We start from the raw sequence: 22,131 nt of genomic DNA, 5'->3' as shown, positions 1-22,131 counted from the left end.
TCCTCTTTTAAGACCACTGCCAGCTGACCGGTGCTGTCGGAAGCTAGTGGCCCGGCTGAGGTTATCGATTCTATTCTTGATCTGGGCCAAAAGTGAGCTGTAACCTTCCCCTACAACTTGGCCATCATGAAGTTGATCCGCAAAGCTCTGGGGATATTGATGGACAATCGCTTTACAAATAGTAAGACACTGTGCACGTGTTGGTGTTGGCTCAAATTTTCTCATTTCATCTGCAAGCACCCTGACCATTTGTCGTCTTGCTGGTGGTGAAGGTCTCTTCCCAGAAGAGAGAGCAGACTGAATTTCTGCAGGCATGAGCTGCCATGGTACCTGAAAGGTATTTGACCACGATTTCCTAAAATAGGATGTAGATAGTCGACTGTTTTCAAGACTGCTTGATTCTCCATCAGTAGTTACCGACATATTAGAAGAGCATGGCTGTGGTGAGGAGCTCCCAGCTGATAAGGAAGGAGTGTGCTGCATAGTGGTATGATCCAAAGTGACAGTTTCTGACTCTGAGTAAAACAAAATATTGAAAAGGTAGTTAAAATCCACATGATCTGTACAGACACAACTTGATATATACAGAATAAAATTGATTCAATTCCACACATGGTAACAATGGCCGGTTTTCTACAAATGTAGACATTGTTTACATCTAAAACTATTCACATTGTTCATGTCACTACTGGGGTGAGTGCGCAAGCAAGCAAACAAATTGTTTAAGTAAAACTGAGTAACAACGCTCATATCTGATGAATAGAAAATTATAACCCCGTTAACATCTCTCAACAACCCACTTTTACATGTTCAGCCATTTTAAAATGAATAGAAATATAGATGAAGATGTGAGATTATAATTACCCATTTTAAAAGCATTGAGAAGTTTTCTGAGTTTTATAGTTGGTAGTATATCACTGATGTCTTCTTGTTGAACATACTGAAGATCATCTTTGGATTCCAATCCCGAGCCTACAAGTTTGTCGATCAAAAGCTGTGTGGTGTTCTCATCATTTGACGGCAAAGCCCTGAGGATGATTTCCCTCAGTTCTCCCACCAAGGCGGACATTGCTTTAAATTGAGACAAAAGAATGATAAAGAACTATTACAGACATATCAAACACTGTGTACTTTGACAATGGATAATAATCCAGAAGGTCATTCTGATTAACACAAGAGTAGGATCCATTCATTGGTGTCAAGCAATGAACACCCATGTCAGGGATACTGTAAGTTTGGAAAAGTTCTGTGATGAAGTACACTGAAGTATTGTGTATGACTGTCATCACAATCCTCCCCACAATAAGCCCCTCATCAGTTTCATGAATGACAACATACATGTTTTTTTGGTATGTTGTGCCTTTCACAGCTGCCTCATGAGAAACCAAAGAATTTTCAGGCTGAAAATCATATTCAGATACAGACTCTCTTATGACATCATTGTAGTCACTCACCACAAACTCTGTTGCCTTTTCTGCTACAATAGCAGGAGGGAAGAGCTCACCAGCATGAAGAAATGCCTGCAGAAGCTGATGTCTTTCTGAGAGAGTAAAGCACAGATTTTTAAAGTTATGTAGTTTTCTTACACACTGTTTGAAATACATGTCACACAATAACATTGGCAGCATCCTCAAAAAACACCAGTTCTGTACAGCATGCCCACTTAGCTTCTCACTTCCTGGGTTGATCTCACACGGTCTGTCACAGTTGTCATTACCTGGAAACTTGAACTGACTAATCCTTCGATTCAATTCCAGGTACGTAAACTGTCTGTCAACCTTTACAAGATGTTGTATACATAAAGCAAGGTCATACGACACAACACCTTCAAAACAAATCATGTCCAAGGCATGGGGGCAACATGTGGCTCTGGAAAGTGGATTTTCCTGAAAAGTATATTTGTCAATTTTGCAATATCTGCAAAAGTATCTACTTCCGCTGAAATTCTCCAGAAACCCACCAATGCTATGTGAGCCTAAATTGTCACCAGCTATTGCCTGCAAGATTCCTTTAACGTTCAGTCCATCTGGAAAATCTATGCCTGTAGTCTCAAGGTCTTTAAGGTCATTTATTAAGCACCTCATGACCAATTCTTGACCAAAGTACTTAAAGTCTTGTTCCCTGCATAGAAACACCAGTTGCATTTGGTCAGTACTTGACCTATTATGAGGAAATAGATCTGCTAATGTGAGGTACATAGCTAGAATTTTATGCTTTTTTTCCCCAGACCCAAGAGGGTTCGCAACCTCAAAAGCACCTTGATATAAGACCAAGCCTAATGCAGATTCATCTGTGTGATGCAAGTTTGCAGTTATGTTTTCACCATCCCAAACATCCTTTAAAATGTCCTTCAACCGGACACGACTGTGCACATCATTGTACTGTTCTCTTACAGACTTGCGGTGAAGAAGAGATTCAATTGTTTTTTTTTACTGGTACATACTGCACAAAACACTCTTTACCTGCTTCATTCTGTCCTAGGCGAATAGGCACAGGTTCAACATAATGAAAGCTTTTCTTGAAAAATGTTTTTCTTCGCTGATCTGATCTTAATTTGTGGCTATTACAGGATGTAAAAAGATCTTCAGCTTTAAGATCGTCAAGTACCATTTTTATCATTGCTTCTGGACATTAAGTTAGATTAACTTTTCCTGAAGTCTGAAAAGCAAATGGGACTGATTGATTTCATGTATTGACTGCATGTCTTCAATTATTGTCTGAATGACTGAGGCTGGAAGCAATAGCTTGGCTTGCAATTTCAAATAGAACAGAGCAGGATTCCTTAAATATGGAATGATATCGCAGACTTTATTCAAAAGGAATCGCAAATTGTATTTGCAATTGCGTTTTCAATTTGTGGATGCATAAAATGTGACATAATCCAAACGCAAATGCAAATCGCGCATTACCGTTTGCATTTTCGTTTAAGCCAACGCACAGTGTCTGCCATAAGTGGAAATGCAAAGTCCGTTTGCAATTGTGTTTTCCATGTCTTACGAGTCTTGACCCTGTCATATTTAAATAGCAATTTCAATTACCACGTCTGCTTTTTCACTTTCTCAGCGTCGCGTACGTAGCCAGCCAAAACTCAAATGGAATCGCAATTCCCTTTGTATTTGCATTTCCGATGCCTTACACGGAAACCTGTCAATCAGTGTCAAGGGTGGGATTATGCTATGGGGCGTGTTCGTGTTGGGACGTGACGTCACTCACAGTCGACGGTCAAGAGGTGATGCCCTGAACAGATGCAGATTTATTGTAAACAATGGTGAAATGGAGGTAGTTGGTGAAATTGTGGACGACCTTATGATGCTCGCGCAGCAAGTTGACGACCGTGCATCCTCTACAGATTTCCTCTTACTCAGAAGCCATTTAATTTTGGATAAGATAAATGAGTTCGTGGCCTTGACCAACAGCAACATCAGTAATGTTGTCTTCGCCAACCTCAGTGAAGTAGCTAGCAGGCTTTTTGTGAAGGACAGGACAACTAAAGGACCAGGACGGCCTTTACTGGACATACCACAAGAGATGATCGAGTACTACGTGATATGTGGTTACTCATGTGTCCAGCTTGCACGCCTGCTTGGAGTATCTGAGCGAACCATAAGTAGAAGACAGGAACAGCATGGATTAAGGTACTTAATTTTAATACATTTGTATTAATGAGAGAGAAAAAGTGAAATCGCACTGTATAAATAACAAATATAAATACATGCACTATAAAACATGGCAGCTACTTTTGGCACTCCAGATCACTTTTTTTTATTAATTTGTCATTTAAAGGATTTTGATGATATCATTGGTTATTATGTTATGATTATTGCCTTAGTTTTCTGATGACTCTTAAATCATTTATTCTTCCCCCAAAGGGCTAAAGATTTGTACTCTGATGTCACTGATGATGTATTAGACAACATTGTGACAGAAATACAAAGTCATTACCCTAACGCTGGGTACAGGATTATACATGGTCATCTGCGGGCACAAGGTCTTCATATTCAGAGTAGGAAAAATTTTATGATATTTTGAGTTTACACTTTTTGTCAATTAGAAAAAATTATTGCACTCCAAATTGACAAGAAATCCTTTATCTTCAGGTGCATAGAGCTAAGGGAATAGTTAAAAAACGAGCAAGAAGGTTGCTGGTCGCACACTGCATACAGTACAAATTGAAGAAGTCTAGCAAAACACTTTTTATACTATAAGTTGCATCGTGCAAAGTGCATGTGAATTAAAAAGCAAGCAAAAGTTTCAGCACATTGCTAACTTCAGCACAGATTCAGTGTGCGGCCAGCAATTTGGATGTTTTATATTAAAGGTTCAGGTTTTATTGGTTAAATTCTTAAATACCATAATTGGTTGAATTTCTAGTTAATTACAGAATCAAAAACAAAACATTTAATTAGATTTTAATTAATGTATTGATGTAAATAAATATATTTTGCATTTTGTTTTCTTTTAAGCTTCAAGGGTGCGCGAGTCTGTGCGAAGAGTCGATCCACTGGGAACTCAGCTGAGAGCATTATCAATATGCACACGTCATCGCCGTCAATACTCTGTCTCAGGACCAAATGCAATGTGGCATATAGACGGAAACCACAAGCTAATAAGGTATTGGGAGTCTAAACTTAGGCAAATATACTATGATACATTGCACAGGGTTTTTTCCTGTGTGAAAAATTACTTTGGGTGGTCTTAATCTACTGTAATACAATTTGTGTTTACATCAAAAGCTAATAAAGTAGAACGAGAGGCTCAAAAGCCTTCATATCTATGATTTACAAACCTTTCGGTCTTCCTCTTTAAAATATTTTGTTTTCATGCTGAGGCTGTAGGAAAAATAACCTGGCCTTCTTTGCCTTACATTTTTTCTATAAGAAAACCTACATTCATAAGAAACTACAATCATTAGTAAAAAAGTTGGCCCTCACTTAACCAAGGCAGAGAAAACTAATATTTTTAGTCGTAACTAGTACAGTCAAAATATTTAAATATTGTTCAGTTTAGTCATATATAGGCCAAGTCATATTAGATATTCAGGGTTAATAAAACAATTGCTTCCATAAAGGTTGGTTCTGCTAAAAAAAAGTTTGAATACTTTTGCTCTGTCATCCAGCAGATAGCACCAGTAAACAGATCCCCACCGTGTTATCCAGAACAAACTTTTGGAATGTTTGGTTTTTTTAAGTGTATAACATAATATAACAACATAAATATTGGAAGAAAAAAAGCATGAAAGGGTATGTTTTAAAAATGGATGTCTGAATTTGCTCAAGTCATAAGAAATTTAATTTCGGTAGCACTAGCCACCTAATAATTTAAATGCAGAAAAAAAAACCTAACATGGGAGGATAGAGGAGGAAGGGAGGGTCTCATAAAACGTAATGTTTTATTTTATGTATCTGATCTCTTATTTAGGTGGAGGTTTGTCATTCATGGAGGCATTGATGGCTTTAGCTGCTTAATTGTTTACCTAAGTGCTGCGACAAACAACCGGGCATCAACTGTTGTTGACAGTTTTATTGGAGCAGTTCAGAAGTTTGGACTCCCCTCTCGAGTGCGCTCAGACAAGGGCTTGGAGAACACCGAAGTGGCACACTTCATGGTGGCACATAGGGGAGAGAACCGCAACTCACACATAACTGGAAGAAGTGTCCACAATCAAAGGTGCTTTGTGTGGGTGGGAGAAAAAGTTAAATAGATTTCATTTCAATGAAATTGTTGTAAAGTTGTCTCTGTAGAATTGAAAGGTTATGGAGGGATGTCTATGTTTTACTGCCTGTTCTATGGAATGGAGACTGAGAGTTTGCTGTATCCAGATAATGAGGTGCACCTATACGCATTACACTGGATTTTCCTGCCTCAGTTGCAAAGAAATCTTAATCTGTTCCAGGAAGCTTGGAATAACCACAAATTAAGGTCCACGGGTAGCCAATCCCCTCTACAGTTGTGGACAACATTTCAAACTGCTGATGATCCAGACCAGGTACATGTAGATATGACAGTTTGTGATGTTATGTTTGTCATTTCTTTAAATTTAATTTTAGTTTTTTTTTCCCCGTGTTGTTGTAAGGTGAGTGAAGACTTCGGAATAGACTGGGAAGGACCATCATGCAGTAATGAAATGGAGGGAGTTGCAGTTCCACAAGCACAACTAGAGAGAGAGTTGACTGCTGCAGAGATGGAGACCTTACCCAGTCCAAATGTTCTTTTTACTGAAGCAGTGGATGCTTACTGTGAAACGGTGCAACAGGTAACTCGTTTATTGGGATAGATCAACTGTTCACCCAAATATGCTTGTACAATGTCATCATTCACAGAAGTGTGTGTGTTGGTGCTAAGTCTCACCCCTTTAAATAAGTGTTATCACTTTGCGAAATTCAATAAAAATGCTGCCTGTTGCAGTTAAACCAAGTGGGTGTGTAAGAATGTTTGTTACACTTTACATTTGTGGTGTAGTATCAGGCTTTCATTTGTCAATTTGTTCAGATTTATGTGGGATTTAATCATTTTATTGAAAAATGAAACCAATGTGAAATGGACAAGAACAAAATCATACATACCTTCAGAACAATTAAATCAAACCTAGGTTTATTATGCGTTTAGACAAATAATGTAACAAAAGTCTCAAAATTCCATAACACTGAGATAAAGGGAACAATGTTGTTTTAATGGGGGAACATATCAAATGAGGCCCAAACAGAACCCTAAGACAACATGAGGGTTTACGAAATATTCATTTTAAACTAAACCAAAACCAAAGCTGTTGCTGGACACAGCTGCATTTATATCAGCGCAGAATTCTTCATAACCACTGTAATGCAGTGGGATTTTAAGTGTCTCCCTGCATGTTGAGGCAGTTGGCATTCTGACGTCAGGTGACACTTCCACGTACAGTTCCTGTGGTAGGCTTGTCCAGCCAACCCAAAACTCAACAAGATTTTTCAGCTCTTGTGGTGTACCTGTTTTTTTTTTTATATATATAAAGTAAAATGTGTTAGCTTGTATGCTAATTGAATAAATGTGACATTAAAACTGACATGACATTTTCATATAAGACATCTTCATGTCATCTTACAATGAAATAACCACACAAACCCAACCCAGCAAATTACATCTTAAAAATACTATATTAAACGTGTACAAATACAGAATCAAAATGTGTACCTTGTTCAATGTATTGCCGTAAATAGGATGTGATTCTGCAGCATGTTTCCAGATTGAAGTTCTCCTCATCATCACTGTCAGGGTTTGGCCATATTACTTTTTCCAGGATCATCTAGTATAATAATCACAAAATAAATTGATGCAGTAGCTTAGCCACTGCTGGTACTATACGACTACACCCTGGAATTAATGCTACAAAATTATATAGCATTACACTGTGAACACTCTTGAAATCAGTAAGTAAAACTAATAAGGGATAATTCACATAAAAAAAAAAAAATTCTTACAGTTTAGTCACTGTCTTTTGATATGTAGGACTTTCTTTTAGCAGCTTGAGTTAAACTAAAAGTTTAAGAATGTTTCTGTTTTTTAAGGGTCATACAATGTGAAAGACTAACAAGTTAAGTTCCAAAATACACCCACATACAGTGGGTAAATATGATCAAAAATGGCTGTAAAAAATAAATTGTTCATTCAAAATGGTCACATTATGAAAAAAAATGTTTTTCTCCAAAACAAGTTGGCCACAATTATTCATACCCCTAGAATGTTTTATGAATAAAATATCTCTGAAGTATATTCCCATTATTATTTACCTTTTTTCAGCAGACCAGAGGGACTAGGAACATGAAATTGTCCAGCCATGACTTCTTGTTTCACAGGATTTTAAATATGAGGAAACACAATGGCCAAATTCCCTTAATCATCCATCACAATGTGCAAAACCAAACAATACAGTTCTGATTTGCAGCAAAAGATTGTTGAGCGTCACAAAATAGAAACTGGCTTTAAGAAAATAGCTAAATAATTGAAAATACCCATTTTGACCGTCAAGGCAATAATTAAGAAGTTATAATAAAGTAAAAATGTTACAAATCTGCCAGGAAGAGGACGTGCATCTATATTATCTTAATGCATGGTGTGGAGGATGGTTTGAGTGGCCAAAGACTCTTCAAGAATAAAACATGGAGAATTGCAGAGATTAGTTGAGTCTTGGGGTCAGAAAGCCTATATAAAAAAAATAAAACATTCAAACAACCCCTACATCCCCACATGTAGTTTGGGAGGGTTTCAAGATAAATGCTCCTCCAAAAACATACTCCAGCATATTCAGTGGCCAGACATGACTGGAACTTTAAAAAACACAGGGTTCTGTGGTCAGATGAAAAAAAAAAAGAGCTTTTTGGCAGCCAACACGCCAGATGGGTTGGGTGCACACAAGGATAAAAAGTACCCCATGTGTACAATTTAATATACCACTGGATCTTTAATGTTGTGGGCCTATTTTTCTGCTGGAGGTCCTGGACTTCTTATTCAGATACATGACATCATGGATTCTATCAAATATCAACGAATAAAAAAATCCAAACCGGGCGGCTTCTGCTAAAAATCTTATTATGGGCCGTGGTTGGATCTTCCAACATGACAATGATCCAAAAACAAACATCAAAACAAAAATGGGTCACTGAGAACAAAACCAAGCATCTGTAATGGCCATCCCAGTCGCTGACCTGAACCATATAGAATATGAGTGGGCTGAACTGAAGAGGAGAAGCGCCAACATGGATCTGGGAATCTGAAGGATCTGGAGAGATTCTGTATGGAGGAATGGTCTCTGATCTCATGTCAGGTGTTCTCTCGCTTGGCATTATAGGAGAAGACTCAGATCTGTTATCTTGGAAAAGGGAGGTTGCAAAAACTATTTAATAAAAGGTTGCAAATCATTTTTCACAACGTGTTTTGGAGAAAATAAATTATTTCTTAATTCTCTTTAATCCTGCAATTCAAACCTTAATTTTCAGGGATCATTACTCCAGTCTTCAGAGTTACATGAATGCAGATTAGTTGCTCAAGACACATTTATTATTTTAAATTGTAATAATATTTCACAATATTACAGTTTTTACTCTATTTTTGATCAAATAAATCTAGCTTTGGTGAACAGAAGAGACCAATCGTACTAATAGTAATTATTCCAAAACATTTGACCAGTTCTGTGTAAACCATGCTTTGCTATTAGAAGTAACTGTAGATAATGCATAATCATTACACAGAATGATGTGCAAGTATATCTTACTATCTATTTGGAAATATTCTATGACACATGATGTACATTACCTGTGCAACAATTGTCAGGGAAGATGATCGTGGAAATAGGACTTCAATGAGAGAAGATCGTTCTTTAACCATGCGCAAAACTCCAGTATCCTTCAGTCCTTTTTTCAACTGCTGCATCTGTTTCTCCCGCCGGCCAATGACCTGTAGTATTTAATTGTTGCAGTCTTTCATAAATAATTACAAAAATGGTTTAAAATAAAATGTTTTAAAAAGGTTAAACTTACAGCATGGTGAAGGCGGCTTTGGGCTAGCCACAGTCTGTTTTCCACAGTGACCCGAGGCAGATCCCAACTGACAGCCAGGTCATTCACTTTTGCACGCTCATCTTCAGAAAGTGTATTTGGTCTTTGAAGCTGTAATAAAATCAATGTTATCAAAAAATATGTTAATCTAGTTCAAATATTCTCATTTTCACAGTAATTTTTATTTGCACAAAACAATGAACAGAGGTAGGTTTTATGTTGTACATACCAGATGGACAATGTCGATTACATCGGTGTCAGGGCAATCTTCCAGTTGAATTATGACTGTCTCATTCATTTGTCCAGTTATTATTCCAAACATAGCAGGGCTAAGTCCAGTCAATAAGGGACCACCATTAATGAAAGAATGGCCAATCATGCGTCCAACAATGCGGAACAGGTCACTATCCAGCAGAGTTCGGGAGGTTGATGGCACCAAATGGTCTTCTTGACCGGTGAAAAATAAAGTTTTGCCACAATTGTCTAAAGTGAGAAAAAAAGAACACTTTTTTTAGGCTCAATACAAGTTCCAAGGTAACACAATTTTATACAGTTTTGTCATGTGTAATTCCATTTAAAAAATTAATAAAATTTTAAATTGATATTGCATCTAAAAAAAAATAGCAATTATTTTAGAAATTACTCAAAACCAATCAATTTTCTCTTGTTTTGACAAAAAACAGTCATACAATTAAAATCAAACAGACTGAGAGTACTGAAAGAATGTGCATTTTTGCTAAACCCTCCCTTAATTACGTAATGTTTAGATTACAATTACTTACCAAAATCTAGGGCAAACCCAAACTGCACACGTGAAATAACCTGGGATAGAAAGTAGCGTTTCACACCATCTCCAATTGCTGCACCACCTGAGATAACGAAAAGAATATTAATATCTATGCAGTGTATCCAGAATATTAAACATACAGTGATATTGCCATACAGATTGCTTGTATGAAATGTGTTAATATTTAAATAAAACTATTAGTTTTACCCCGGAGTATGACGAAAAATGGACGAGCCCAGTTGCCAGGTTGAGATTTATAGAAAGTAAACATTTCTCTTTCTCTTTCCTGTGTACTGCTGCATAGGTTCAGTCCTGCAGTTAGACTTTCAGCAGATAGACTTTCGGCCCTTTCCAAAAGTCTCCTTCTGTATTGATGTGCTGCCTGAAACAAGTTTGGCTCAACTTTCCACTCTGAGAAGAAAGGAAAATAAAAAAATTAAATATAATTTAATAAAAATCTGGTAGGCACTTTTCACAAGGCTTTAGACATTGTCATATTTTGAAAAGTTTTTTCTAGCTATCCTCTGATATAGAGAAAAGAACCTTATTGTTGTACAGACTGCAGGAAACTTCAACTAAATCACCTTCATTGTCACTGTCCCTTGCTTCTCTACTTTGATCATTTTCCTGTCTGATGCTGCTGCTTCTGAAGGTTTGCTGTCTGCTGCTTCAAGGTAAGTCCTCGCTGCTGTCTTGAAGAAAACTCTGTCTGCTGCTGCTAGGTAATTCCTCGCTGCTGTCTCTAGGAAAACCCTGTCTGCTGCTGCTAGGTAATTCCTCGCTGCTGTCTCTAGGAAAACCCTGTCTGCTGCTTCTAGGTAGTTCCTCGCTGCTGTCTCTAGGAAAACTCTTTCTGCTTCTAGGTAATTCCTCGCTGCTGTCTCTAGGAAAACTCTTTCTGCTTCTAGGTAATTCCCCGCTGCTGTCTCTAGGAAAACCCTGTCTGCTGCTTCTAGGTGATTCCTCACTGCTGCTTTGGGGGATTTGGCATGCCCATCCCTCCAACCTGATTTGTTAAAAAAAGGAAATGAAAATAAATATAGAAAAAAAGGACTATTATACTTTTAGTATTCTTTAACATTCTATTGTTTAGTTAGAAAGTTTTCCATGCATCACTTACATTTCACATTGGTCGACATGTTTCTGCATTTCAGCAACAGAAATTTTTTCTTGGCAGTACAAACAAGGTACTTGTGGCCCTTGTCCTGATTTTCCCTCGGAGTACTTTTCAATGAGAAAAAAAAAAAAAACAACAAAAAAAAAATTCAGACATGGCAAATCTTAACAGCCATTTCCCATGCTTTATTTATGCAGTTTACATACCTCCAAGCTTAGGTCTTTCTGAAGAGGTCTGATGAAAATCATGCTAACTCCTATGCCAAGGGTACTGTTGCTCAAGTACTCTGCCGAGTATCCTTCATTAGGACAAGGGATTATCTCCAATGACTTTGAGTGGGTAGCACCTCGAGTCTTAAGAAGTTCATAGCCTCCAGCATCTTTGAGCTTCGGAAACTGTTTATAGAGGTAATCTGTAAAATCCTCTGGCTGACAATATTTATCTGAAAGGCAAACAAAATGTGTACCGCATGTCTTTTAAAAAATAAAATAGAAATGCTTAGAAAACAAAAATAGATTACGTAGAAACGTAATTCTGCATTGACATTCTATATGATAGAACTATTTTATTTCACAATGTTACAAGTTACCTGGGAAAACAATTTTTTTTCCCCCCAGATCAGCTTTCTCCAGCTTCAGCTTCTCAGATGGGTTTGGAATCTCACAGTCTCTTCTTTTAGACAAGCAAAAAAATCTGAGGGTGTATGTTATGGTCTTTGATTTCTTTGCTGGCACAGCTGAACTGCATGACCTCTTCCGTAAACCAACTCGTGATTGTGCATATGGGGCAAACAACCTGCTCACTTCACTACGTGTACCTTGTAAACATTTTAAAGGAATAAAATAAATTAAATTTTTGAACACAGTAAATATTTTGCAATAATGTATGTAAAATAACCCACCTGTCAAATAGTCTTATGAAACGTGTTCAGTTATATTATTATCAGTTTAACAGAGTTTGGGGAAAAATTTAAGTTATTGAGGTTTCTGATTACGAGAAGCAAAGCATGTCTGGTGGTCTCATTTACACAGTTCCATCCATAGAAAGAAGAAAGCAGGATATGGATTTGTAAAAGTATTATTACAGAATAATCAGGAAGGAACACATTAACACATGACAACTGGTGCCGGTGTTCTGTCGATGTAGCATACTTTGTCAGAATAGCATACCGGAAGTTGAGTTTTATAGTGGAGCCTGTCAATTTAGCTTAATAAAAATACAGTTTATAAAGGGGTATGCTGTTTTGATAGCCCCTGGTTTAATAAAAATACAGTTTATAAAGAGGTATGCTGTTTTCATAGCCCCTGGTTTAATAAAAATACAGTTTATAAAGGGGTATGCTGTTTTGATAGCTACTGGTTTAATAAAAAAATACAGTTTATAAAGGGGTATGCTGTTTTGATAGCTCCTGGTTTAATACAAATACAGTTTATAAAGGGGTATGCAGTTTTGATAGCTCCTGGTTTAATAAAAAAATACAGTTTATAAAGGGGTATGCTGTCTTGATAGCTCCTGGTTTAATACAAATACGGTTTATAAAGGGGTATGCTGTTTTGATAGCTTCCGTTTTAATAAAAAAAATACAGTTTATTAAGGGGTATGCTGTTTTGATACAGATTTGTATATAAATATATATTTGTATACAATATGCGATATAATACACCAAAACTAACCGCTTGTAATCTTGGGTAAACTGAAATGATGTTTGAATTTAACGCATGCGCAATTCCACCAATTTCACTGCTGCGCGTGCGCATTAACCGACGGTATGCCATTCTGATGGGTGTTATGGTGTTCCGTCAGAACACCGGTGGTGTTCAGGAGCAAATACACGACGTGTATGCACGCCAATATGTCAAATTTTTAGACCTTTCTAGCCAGCTTCAAAATCCCGACCGGACGCATTTTACAGGTCCGAGAAAGATATATGGTTATTGGTGAAGTAGGTAAAATATTATAAATAAAAAAACAATAAAGAATCCTCACCTTGGACGTCAGTTGTTGTGCGTATCATCGCAGGTGAAGGAGCACTCGATGGAGACACGTCTGATGATGATTGTTCCAGAGCTGCAGCCGCCTCTCGCAGCAGCTGAGAGATTGACTTCTCCATTACGAGATAAAATGAAAATTTTACATAAATACGGCCCGATATTCTGATCAACACATTTAACGTAAAACCACTGAACGCATGGCCCGCCAAATGCGGTCGACTGTGAGTGACGTCACGTCCCAACACGAACACGCCCCATAGCATAATCCCACCCTTGACACTGATTGACAGGTTTCCGTGTAAGGCATCGGAAATGCAAATACAAAGGGAATTGCGATTCCATTTGAGTTTTGGTTGGCTACGTACGCGACGCTGAGAAAGTGAAAAAGCAGACGTGGTAATTGAAATTGCTATTTAAATATGACAGGGTCAAGACTCGTAAGACATTGGAAACACAATTGCAAACGGACTTTGCATTTCCACTTTAAATATGGCAGACACTGTGCGTTGACTTAAACGAAAATGCAAACGGTAATGCACGATTTGCATTTGCGTTTGGATTATGTCACATTTTATGCGTCCACAAATTGAAAACGCAATTGCAAATACAATTTGTGATTCCTTTTGAATAAAGTCCGCGATATCATTCCATACTCATGGACTGAATGCGCATGTTAACATTACGACACAAGAAAAAAAAATACTGAATTCTCTAGTTCATAACTACCGAAGCAATCGATTTTCGTTAAAATATCTGAAACAGATGCAGTGCAAGACATTGTTATGCTGCTATTATTTCTGCGATCAAGCCAGCAGCGGTTTGTTGACCTAGTAATTACAAGAATTTTAAATGTTCCTCACTACCATTTACTGACAAAAAAAATTAAATAAATTGTACATGTGCCCATTTCATAAACACTCAAAACTCAAACTTCATTATTCACGTGCATGCTTTACCAACTTAGCCTACACACACGTTATGAGTGTGCCTGCAAATCTTACCCGTTCACTAACTGGATGCACTGGATCTTTATATTGTTATTTTATAAGTAGGCTAGTACGGAGCCCCTCTGGTCCCACTTTGTCAAAAAAAAAAATATATAACTAACTCGTGGCCTCAAGATACTAACTCGTGGCCTCAAGATAAGTTAACTCGTGGCCTCAAGATAAGTTAACTCGTGGCCTCAAGATAAGTTTACTCGTGGCCTCAAGATATGTTAACTCGTGGCCTCAAGATAAGTTAACTCGTGGCCTCAAGATAGTGAAGTGTCTGACACATGGACCCTTTGTTATTAAACTGGACCCTGTACTGTAGTGCAATGTAATACTTCACATTCTGTGCAATATTATCTTTTTAATATTCAGTGTAATATAATTTGCTGCAGTTCTGTTTCTATTTATTTACTAGTACTGTTCATCACAATCAATTCAATTCTGTTAATACAGTAATGTAAATCTTGTAGGCTGCATATCCATAGTCCTTTATAATTCTTCTTCATATTTTATAGCATATTTTTATACTTTTTACATGTATATAGGCTACTTGTTTATTTACCAACTTCTATTATTATTTTTATTCCTTTAAATGTCTTGATGTGCACATCAACTGTGACACAAGAATTGTCCCCCGGGTTATCAATATCAATAAAGATCAAAGTATTTCTGATTCTGATTTTAAGTTAGCCTATAGTAGTGTGCAGACTGGTTCATTAATTGTTGAAGTGTTTCACATTTTGGAAAAGCATGTCTGTGTAGCCTATGATAAAATGTCCGAAGATGGCGTTCTATGCTTAGGTCACGGTACCTCCGCCTGGCTGTATGTATTTATGTGTATTTCCGGGTATTTCCCAGTTGACGGCAAGGAGTTGCGGGATGAGAATGCGTTAGATGATCATATGAATAATTAGCATAACAAGTTAAGCAGGTTAATTCAACGTTAATGGCTATCAAGTCCGATAAAATGTGTAACGTTAGTAACAGAGACTAAGATAGCAGTTACTTGATAACCATTAACGTTGAATTAGCCTGCTTAACTTGTTATGCTAATCGTTAATGCTTCCACCTCAAACACCTATAGTCTTGCAGTAATTTGCCATCTAACTAAATGTTAACCATTCTAATTAAAACACTCTTACCTCTGTAAAGCCGTCACAATTATTCATATGATCATCTAACGCATTCTCATCCCGCAACTCCTTGCCGTCAACTGGGAAATACCCGGAAATACACATAAATACATACAGCCAGACGGAGGTACCATGACCTAAGCATAGAACGCCCTCTTCTGACGTTTTATCATAGGCTACACAGACATGCTTTTCCAAAATGTGAAACACTTAATTAATTAATTAACCAGTCTGCACACTACTATAGGCTAACTTAAAATCAGAATCAGAAATACTTTGATCTTTATTGATATTGATAACCCGGGGGACAATTCTTGTGTCACAGTTGATGTGCACATCAAGACATTTAAAGGAATATAAATAATAATAGAAGTTGGTAAATAAACAAGTAGCCTATATACATGTAAAAAGTATAAATATATGCTATAAAATATGAAGAAGAATTATAAATGACTATGGATATGCAGCCTCCAAGATTTACATTACTGTATTAACAGAATTAAATTGATTGTGATAAACAGTACTAGTAAATAAATAGAAACAGAACTGCAGCAAATTATATTACACTGAATATTAAAAAGATAATATTGCACAGAATGTGAAGTATTACATTGCACTACAGTACAGGGTCCAGTTTAATAACAAAGGGTCCATGTGTCAGACACTTCACTATCTTGAGGCCACGAGTTAACTTATCTTGAGGCCACGAGTTAACATATCTTGAGGCCACGAGTTAACTTATCTTTAGGCCACGAGTTAACTTATCTTGAGGCCACGAGTTAACTTATTTTGAGGCCACGAGTTAACATATCTTGAGCCCACGAGTTAACATATCTTGAGGCCACGAGTTAACTTATCTTTAGGCCACGAGTTAACTTATCTTGAGGCCACGAGTTAACATATCTTGAGGCCACGAGTTAACTTATCTTGAGGCCACGAGTTAACTTATCTTGAGGCCACGAGTTAACTTATCTTGAGGCCACGAGTTAACTTATCTTGAGGCCACGAGTTAACATATCTTGAGGCCACGAGTTAACTTATCTTGAGGCCACGAGTTAACTTATCTTGAGGCCACGAGTTAACTTATCTTGAGGCCACGAGTTAACTTATCTTGAGGCCACGAGTTAATTTATCTTGAGGCCACAAGTTAGTTATATGTTAGTTAGTTATAAGTTAGTTGTCTATGTCTCTATCTTATGGACTGAAATGTACACATAACATAACTTACCACAAAAGGAAAAAAGATTAATTATCTTCATTCCCATTCATCTATTACTTGGATAAAGTTTGGTAAATTATGCAGGTTGGATGAAAATTAGGGATTCTTACCTGTGTGTGTGTGATAAAGATGGCTGTATGACGGCAGTCTGGGATCGGTCGACCTATTATTTGCCTATAACGTTAGTTAAAACACATAATTTAATTGAGGCATCTGATTTAAATCACAGAAGCTTCATTAGATGTTTAAGATGTTATATTTTAAAGTAATAGGTCATTTAAAGATAATAAATAATAAATCGTTGCAAACCTACCTCAATCTGATATTCCAAAATGCCGCGCCTTGTGCTCATTGGATGAAAATAGGGTATAATACTGTCAAATAACAGTGTCAAATTGTTGTTGATCGACCACGCAACCCGAAGTGAACAAGTCTTCCCATAATGCATTGTAAAAAAGCAAAATGCTGTTATTACATGGAAACAGCAATTTGCTGTTAAATTTCCATGTAAATTTACAGGAATTTTTTACAGTGTTGCCTGAATGCTGATTCTAATTTGTTATGGTTTCACATACCTAAATTTATCTTTGAAAAATGTTGAGGGTTGAATTTTTAACTTCCGCTCAAGCTTGCTAATTTTCTAGGCAAGCCTTGGAGGCCTGTAAGCTTGCCTTTTGCCACAATTTTTCCCCTCATAGGAGTATTATATGGAACAATCAGAATGTGCTGTGTGGAAAAAAAATCTATCTTTATTAAGGATTGGGTTGACAAAGGTGTTATTTTTATTTTGGATTTATTGAATAAGTATGGTAGCTTTTATTCCTACAATGAATTTATCAACCTTTTTGGAATAGATTCATCACCTAAAGTTTATAACTGGGTTACTAATTCTATTTCACCTAAACTTTTGCATATGGTTAGGTCATTCTGTAGCTACAGAGTATCCGTTTGTGAAAAGCCCCAATTGTCTATCGGAGGTTTGGAGCTTTCCAATGTCAAATGTAATAACTTTTGGATTAGAAAATGTCTTATTAGGAAGATTAGCTGTCATCCCAAAGCTTTTTTTCAAATGGGAATTAAATTATCCTTCTCTTTCTAAAATTAATATATGGACTGGAATTAATAAGTTTCTGTTACCTAACAAGTGGAAAGAGCTTCACTTTAAAATTCTACATAATTACTATCCCTGTAACTCTCTTCTTTCTAAATTTAAGTTCGACATATCTTCTCACTGCGCATTCTGTAATTCTAATCTTGAAACAATACCACATCTGTTTTTTGAATGTGATTATGAAAAAAAGTTCTGGAAAAAAAGTAGCCTGGCTTATATTTTCTGTTTATTACAAACTCTTTACTTTTGAGGTTGTGAATGTGCTGTTTTTGATTTGGGACACCGGGTCAAAGGAGATGGATGACAGATTTGCTCACTTTATGTGGTGAGTTTTATCATCATAAGTGTAAAGTAATTTTTTCGAAGCCCAATTTTAAACTTTTTTGTGTTGATTTAAAATGATTTTATGACTCTCTTTGTTTATCAGCTAATAAGAAAGCTGCTAAAACTTCTTTGTTGCTTAAAGAAATTATGGTTTCATTATAGGTTACTTCCTGATCTTCTGAAGATTATTTATTTGTGTTTTCCCAATGTTATTTATTTCTATTTACTTATATTCATCTTTTGCATTTGTAATGTCTATGAATCTTTTGTGAATTGTTATTTTTTTGTAGACTATCCCGTATCTTCTGCCTGGCTTTACTCTGAGTGTATTGTCTTATTTTTTATTTTATTTTTTTGTGCTTGTTTTTTTTTTTTTTTAAGCTTGAAGAATATGTTTTTAAGTGGAGGTGACGTATTTCCGGTTCGAGAGTGGAGCTCCGCTCGCCCATGGTCTGCAGCCAGACCCCATCGCGTTCAGATAGTGCAGCGCTGAAGGAAGCGGAACTCACGTGACTCACAAAAAGAAACCGAAAGCGATCGAATCAGATGTCTAGACGCCATTTCGGATGATTAAAAACCAAGTGATTTGTGGGCTTATGTTACGGTAAGTTAATTAAAATATTTCGTAGCTGTAATATCAATAAGGACCTTTTTGTGTCTAAACATTGAATTGTGTTAAATTCATTGAATTGTGTGTTGAATTGTGTTAAACACATGTTAAATTTGTTTGAACTCGCGAGAGCGACGTACTTTACGGCAGACAGAAGAACAGGGCCTAGGCTGTGTTTCCACAAACATAGTAAGCTTAAGTTTTAAGTACATCGTAGATCCACTGAAACAAATGGAGCTACGTTCAATTTAAGCTTAGGCTACTGTGCTTTTGGGAAACGCAGCCCTGGACAGTTGCCAACTTTGGGCCTGCAGCATCCCTAAAGAATAGTATTGTTAAAGAATTATTAAATATTTTCGAGGCTGAATCTCTGACAAAATGTCAAATGTCGAACCAACTTTATATCAGTGGCCTGTAGTATTCCCAACTTTCACACATTGTGTATGTCTGCCTAATCCTAATTATACACACCTGATTCAACTCCTCCTGTTCATTAGTAGAGACACCAAAACCCGAGAGACATCCACATATGATCCACATATGAACTGTTTGGACAGGGTAAATTTCAAGTAAAGCAGTAAAAAATGTATACATAAATATGTACAAACAAGTAAATGTTTATTTATATTAACCATAATTAACAAATGCTGTAATGGTGCTTATTTATATTTATTTTCATAAATAGTTCTAAGTCGTAAACCGTTTCCCGTGTGACTATATTATGTGACATCATTTCCTTGTCACGTTGTTACAAAAATATAACTTAATAGGGTTTGGGCATTGGATGTCTAATATATAGTACTGTATTTAATCCCGTCTAAATGTAAACATAATAAAAAGCCTTGAACAAACATAATTCTTTTAATAACCATAATGTGAAAAAAAGTCAAATTAATTTTGATAAAGTTAAACTCATTTTATCATTGTATTCCTGCAGAAAGAAATCCATGCCAACGCTTAAAACATACAGAATAAGGTGACCATAATATCTCAACTGTGAAAACTGCAAATAATGATTAATAAATTACAAATAATAAAAAAGAGCTCTTAAAAGTACATGTACCATGAACTCATAAGTCATACATAAACAGAAAAAAGTGAAACAAACATGTATATTAATAATGACTGTGGTTTTAAACTGTTTAAATAAAAAAATAAACACTTGTCACATGTGAACATTTCACAAATCGGAGTTACAATATTCAAAACATTCATAATAAAAGATTTGTAGAGTTCAGATGCAAAAGTATCTGAATGCAGTCAGAAATTTTCTTCTAAAATTAGAATTTTTTTGGGCTCCTATGTTTATGCCATGTTCAGTTACTTCAGTTTAATAGCAAAAATAACCTATTCATTGCTATTGATCTGAAATTACTGGAACCTTCAAATAGGAGCCTGATTAAAAATGAAAGAATTTCAAATGTCACTCAAACTTTTTTTATATATACATATATAATATATATGTATATATAAAAAAGTTTGAGTGACATTTATATATATATATATATTATATATATATATATATCAAAACTTGCATGAATAAACTTCCATTTTTAGTCTTTTTTTCCCCTTAACAAAATATCTTCAAATTAATTTATGAGTTTTTGCTTTGTTTAATGGGTGATATGGTTTCAAATCATGAAACAGGTTTGTGTTCCCTGACTTTGATGGCTGTAATAAATTCATTAACAAAAAGTAACATCTGTAAAAGATCATAGCAAACTCCTATTTATAGAATAATATTTAAATATTCTGAGTGTTTGTTTTACAAATGCTGGAGTGGAATCAAATGCATGAGGAAGATACAAACCAAAAGGAGTTATTTTAATGCTCACGGGAGTATAAGGCAATGAGGGAGCATGGAGCCGGGGTTGAGTGAATGGAGGGAGGAGCCCAGAGCAGGAGAAGCCAGATTGTCATCCAGAGATCAGCCAGGATGATGACCCACGGTGGAGTCGATGGCGGGAGGAGCCATGGTGGAAGAGGAGCCGACAACACCAGGGGGTCGACTGACGGAGACTGCTCCAGTGGGCGAGGAACCCGGGTTGGAGCTGAGCAGACAGAGAGCCAGGGTGAAGCCGAGGATCCGGAGGACCAAGGTGGAGCAGAAAGCTCGGGCGACTGAGGATGGAGGTGGAACCTGAGGGAAGGAGGAGCCTGACAGAGCCAGAGGAATGGAGTCCCGAGGCGGTCGACGACTGACCAATGGTGGAGCCGGAGTGAAGAGGGAACCAGGTGAAGCTGGTGGGTTGCCGGGCCATGGTGAAGACGAGGGAGCTAAGAGCCAAGGTGGAGCCGAATGGTCAGAGGTCCGAGGTGGAGTCCAGCGCTCGCAGGCTCTAAGCGGAAACGGGATCCTTACGCCAAGGCAGAGCTGGAGACTGGAAGTCCTGAGGCTGACCAGAGCACCCAGCGCTGACTGGGGGTGAGCCGAAGGGCTGACAGAAACAAGCGGAAGGAGCAGAGGAACTGACTGGTCTAGGAGGAGGCGAGAGAGGGAGGCTGTGAGGGAAAATAGGAGGATCAGGGCTGGACAGAACCAGTGGAAAAACAGGAGATTTGGGAAATCTGTAAGATTTTGGGAGATTTGGGAGCTGTAAGAAATATCTCTCTAATGTTATCTGTAATAAGTCTCATAATGCAGGTGTGCTGTTCAGTACTATTAACGTTGCTTTGAACACTCCCCAAGCTACTTGTTTAGAGCCTTCTGCTGAAATGTTTGAGAATTTTTGTTTATTGAGTGCTCTGCTGGGAAGATTTTGAATATCACTGTAAATTTAGTTGTAGTTTGCTTGTTCTCATGAGCTAAGCCTTGATCCACTCACAACACTAGTGTTAAAGAAGGCTGATATGTTGAAGATCTTATCCAGATGAAGAGCTGAGTAAATCCCTCTGTTGTTCTTACATTTACTGCAAAAGAAGAGAGAAAAAGGAGGGAAATCAAACCTTACTCTATTTTATTATGAGCAGACTTTCATTTCAGACTTTTAATTCTCTGTCACCAAACTGGTCTATAAGGTCCATTTGAAAATGTCGATTAATTCCTCTACATAATTTTCAGAAATCTGTTTCAGCTAACCCTCAGTCGCAGGAGTGTGGGCAGGGCTCTCCTCCATGCCCTCAAAGCTCACCAGCAATCACACGATGCACAGTGTTGCCGGCTCACACACGTGGTCAGACGCTGCTAGAGGCTCAGGCTCCATGGCGATGATCGGCTCCATTGTGGTGGGCTCAGGCAGTAGCTCCGTGCTGCGGGATGACTGCTGGCTGGTCTCTGGTTCGGGGATGGGGCTGGAGATATCCTCCTCAGCGTGGCCAAC

At 37.2% G+C, this 22,131-nt stretch overlaps 2 protein-coding genes and 1 long non-coding RNA gene across 4 annotated transcripts in view; 1 reads left to right on the top strand and 2 right to left on the bottom strand.

The window, feature by feature from the left end:
- Window positions 1-22,131, top strand: part of LOC132140798 (NACHT, LRR and PYD domains-containing protein 3-like) — a 263,118-nt gene that overhangs the window by 204,652 nt on the left and 36,335 nt on the right. The window lies entirely within an intron of this gene.
- On the bottom strand, window positions 25-17,219 carry LOC132140983 (uncharacterized). 2 transcript variants are annotated; one of them, XR_009433860.1, is made up of 5 exons: window positions 17,080-17,219; window positions 16,877-16,940; window positions 1,455-1,540; window positions 865-1,071; window positions 25-515 (listed from the first exon to the last, which is right to left on the bottom strand). It is a non-coding gene; the product is annotated as an uncharacterized LOC132140983 (long non-coding RNA). The 2 variants fall into 2 exon arrangements; XR_009433859.1 differs by having other exon boundaries at window positions 25-1,071; window positions 17,080-17,213.
- LOC132140942 (uncharacterized) lies at window positions 6,581-9,848 on the bottom strand. The gene is made up of 6 exons (XM_059550036.1): window positions 9,757-9,848; window positions 9,512-9,638; window positions 9,286-9,428; window positions 7,168-7,279; window positions 6,699-6,962; window positions 6,581-6,638 (listed from the first exon to the last, which is right to left on the bottom strand). The coding sequence occupies exons 1-5, from the start codon at window positions 9,823-9,825 to the stop codon at window positions 6,742-6,744; spliced, it is 672 nt and encodes a 223-aa protein (XP_059406019.1). The 5' UTR covers window positions 9,826-9,848; the 3' UTR covers window positions 6,581-6,638; window positions 6,699-6,741.

This window comes from Carassius carassius, chromosome 1, assembly GCF_963082965.1.
Source record: "Carassius carassius chromosome 1, fCarCar2.1, whole genome shotgun sequence".
In the NCBI taxonomy this organism is placed as follows: Eukaryota; Metazoa; Chordata; class Actinopteri; order Cypriniformes; family Cyprinidae; genus Carassius; species Carassius carassius.
Note: the sequence above shows the minus strand (reverse complement) of the source record. Positions and strands in the feature narration are given on the sequence as shown.

What these genes read in the sequence shown, in the direction of transcription:
- LOC132140942 (XM_059550036.1), bottom strand. Translation starts at nt 9,825, where the DNA reads ATGAATGAGACAGTCATAATTCAACTGGAAGATTGCCCTGACACCGAT. An exon ending in TAATCGACATTGTCCATCTG is followed by an intron (nt 9,639 to 9,756) that starts GTATGTACAACA and finishes ATTTTATTACAG; the next exon opens with CTTCAAAGACCAAATACACT. An exon ending in CCCTGACAATTGTTGCACAG is followed by an intron (nt 7,280 to 9,285) that starts GTAATGTACATC and finishes TTATTATACTAG; the next exon opens with ATGATCCTGGAAAAAGTAAT.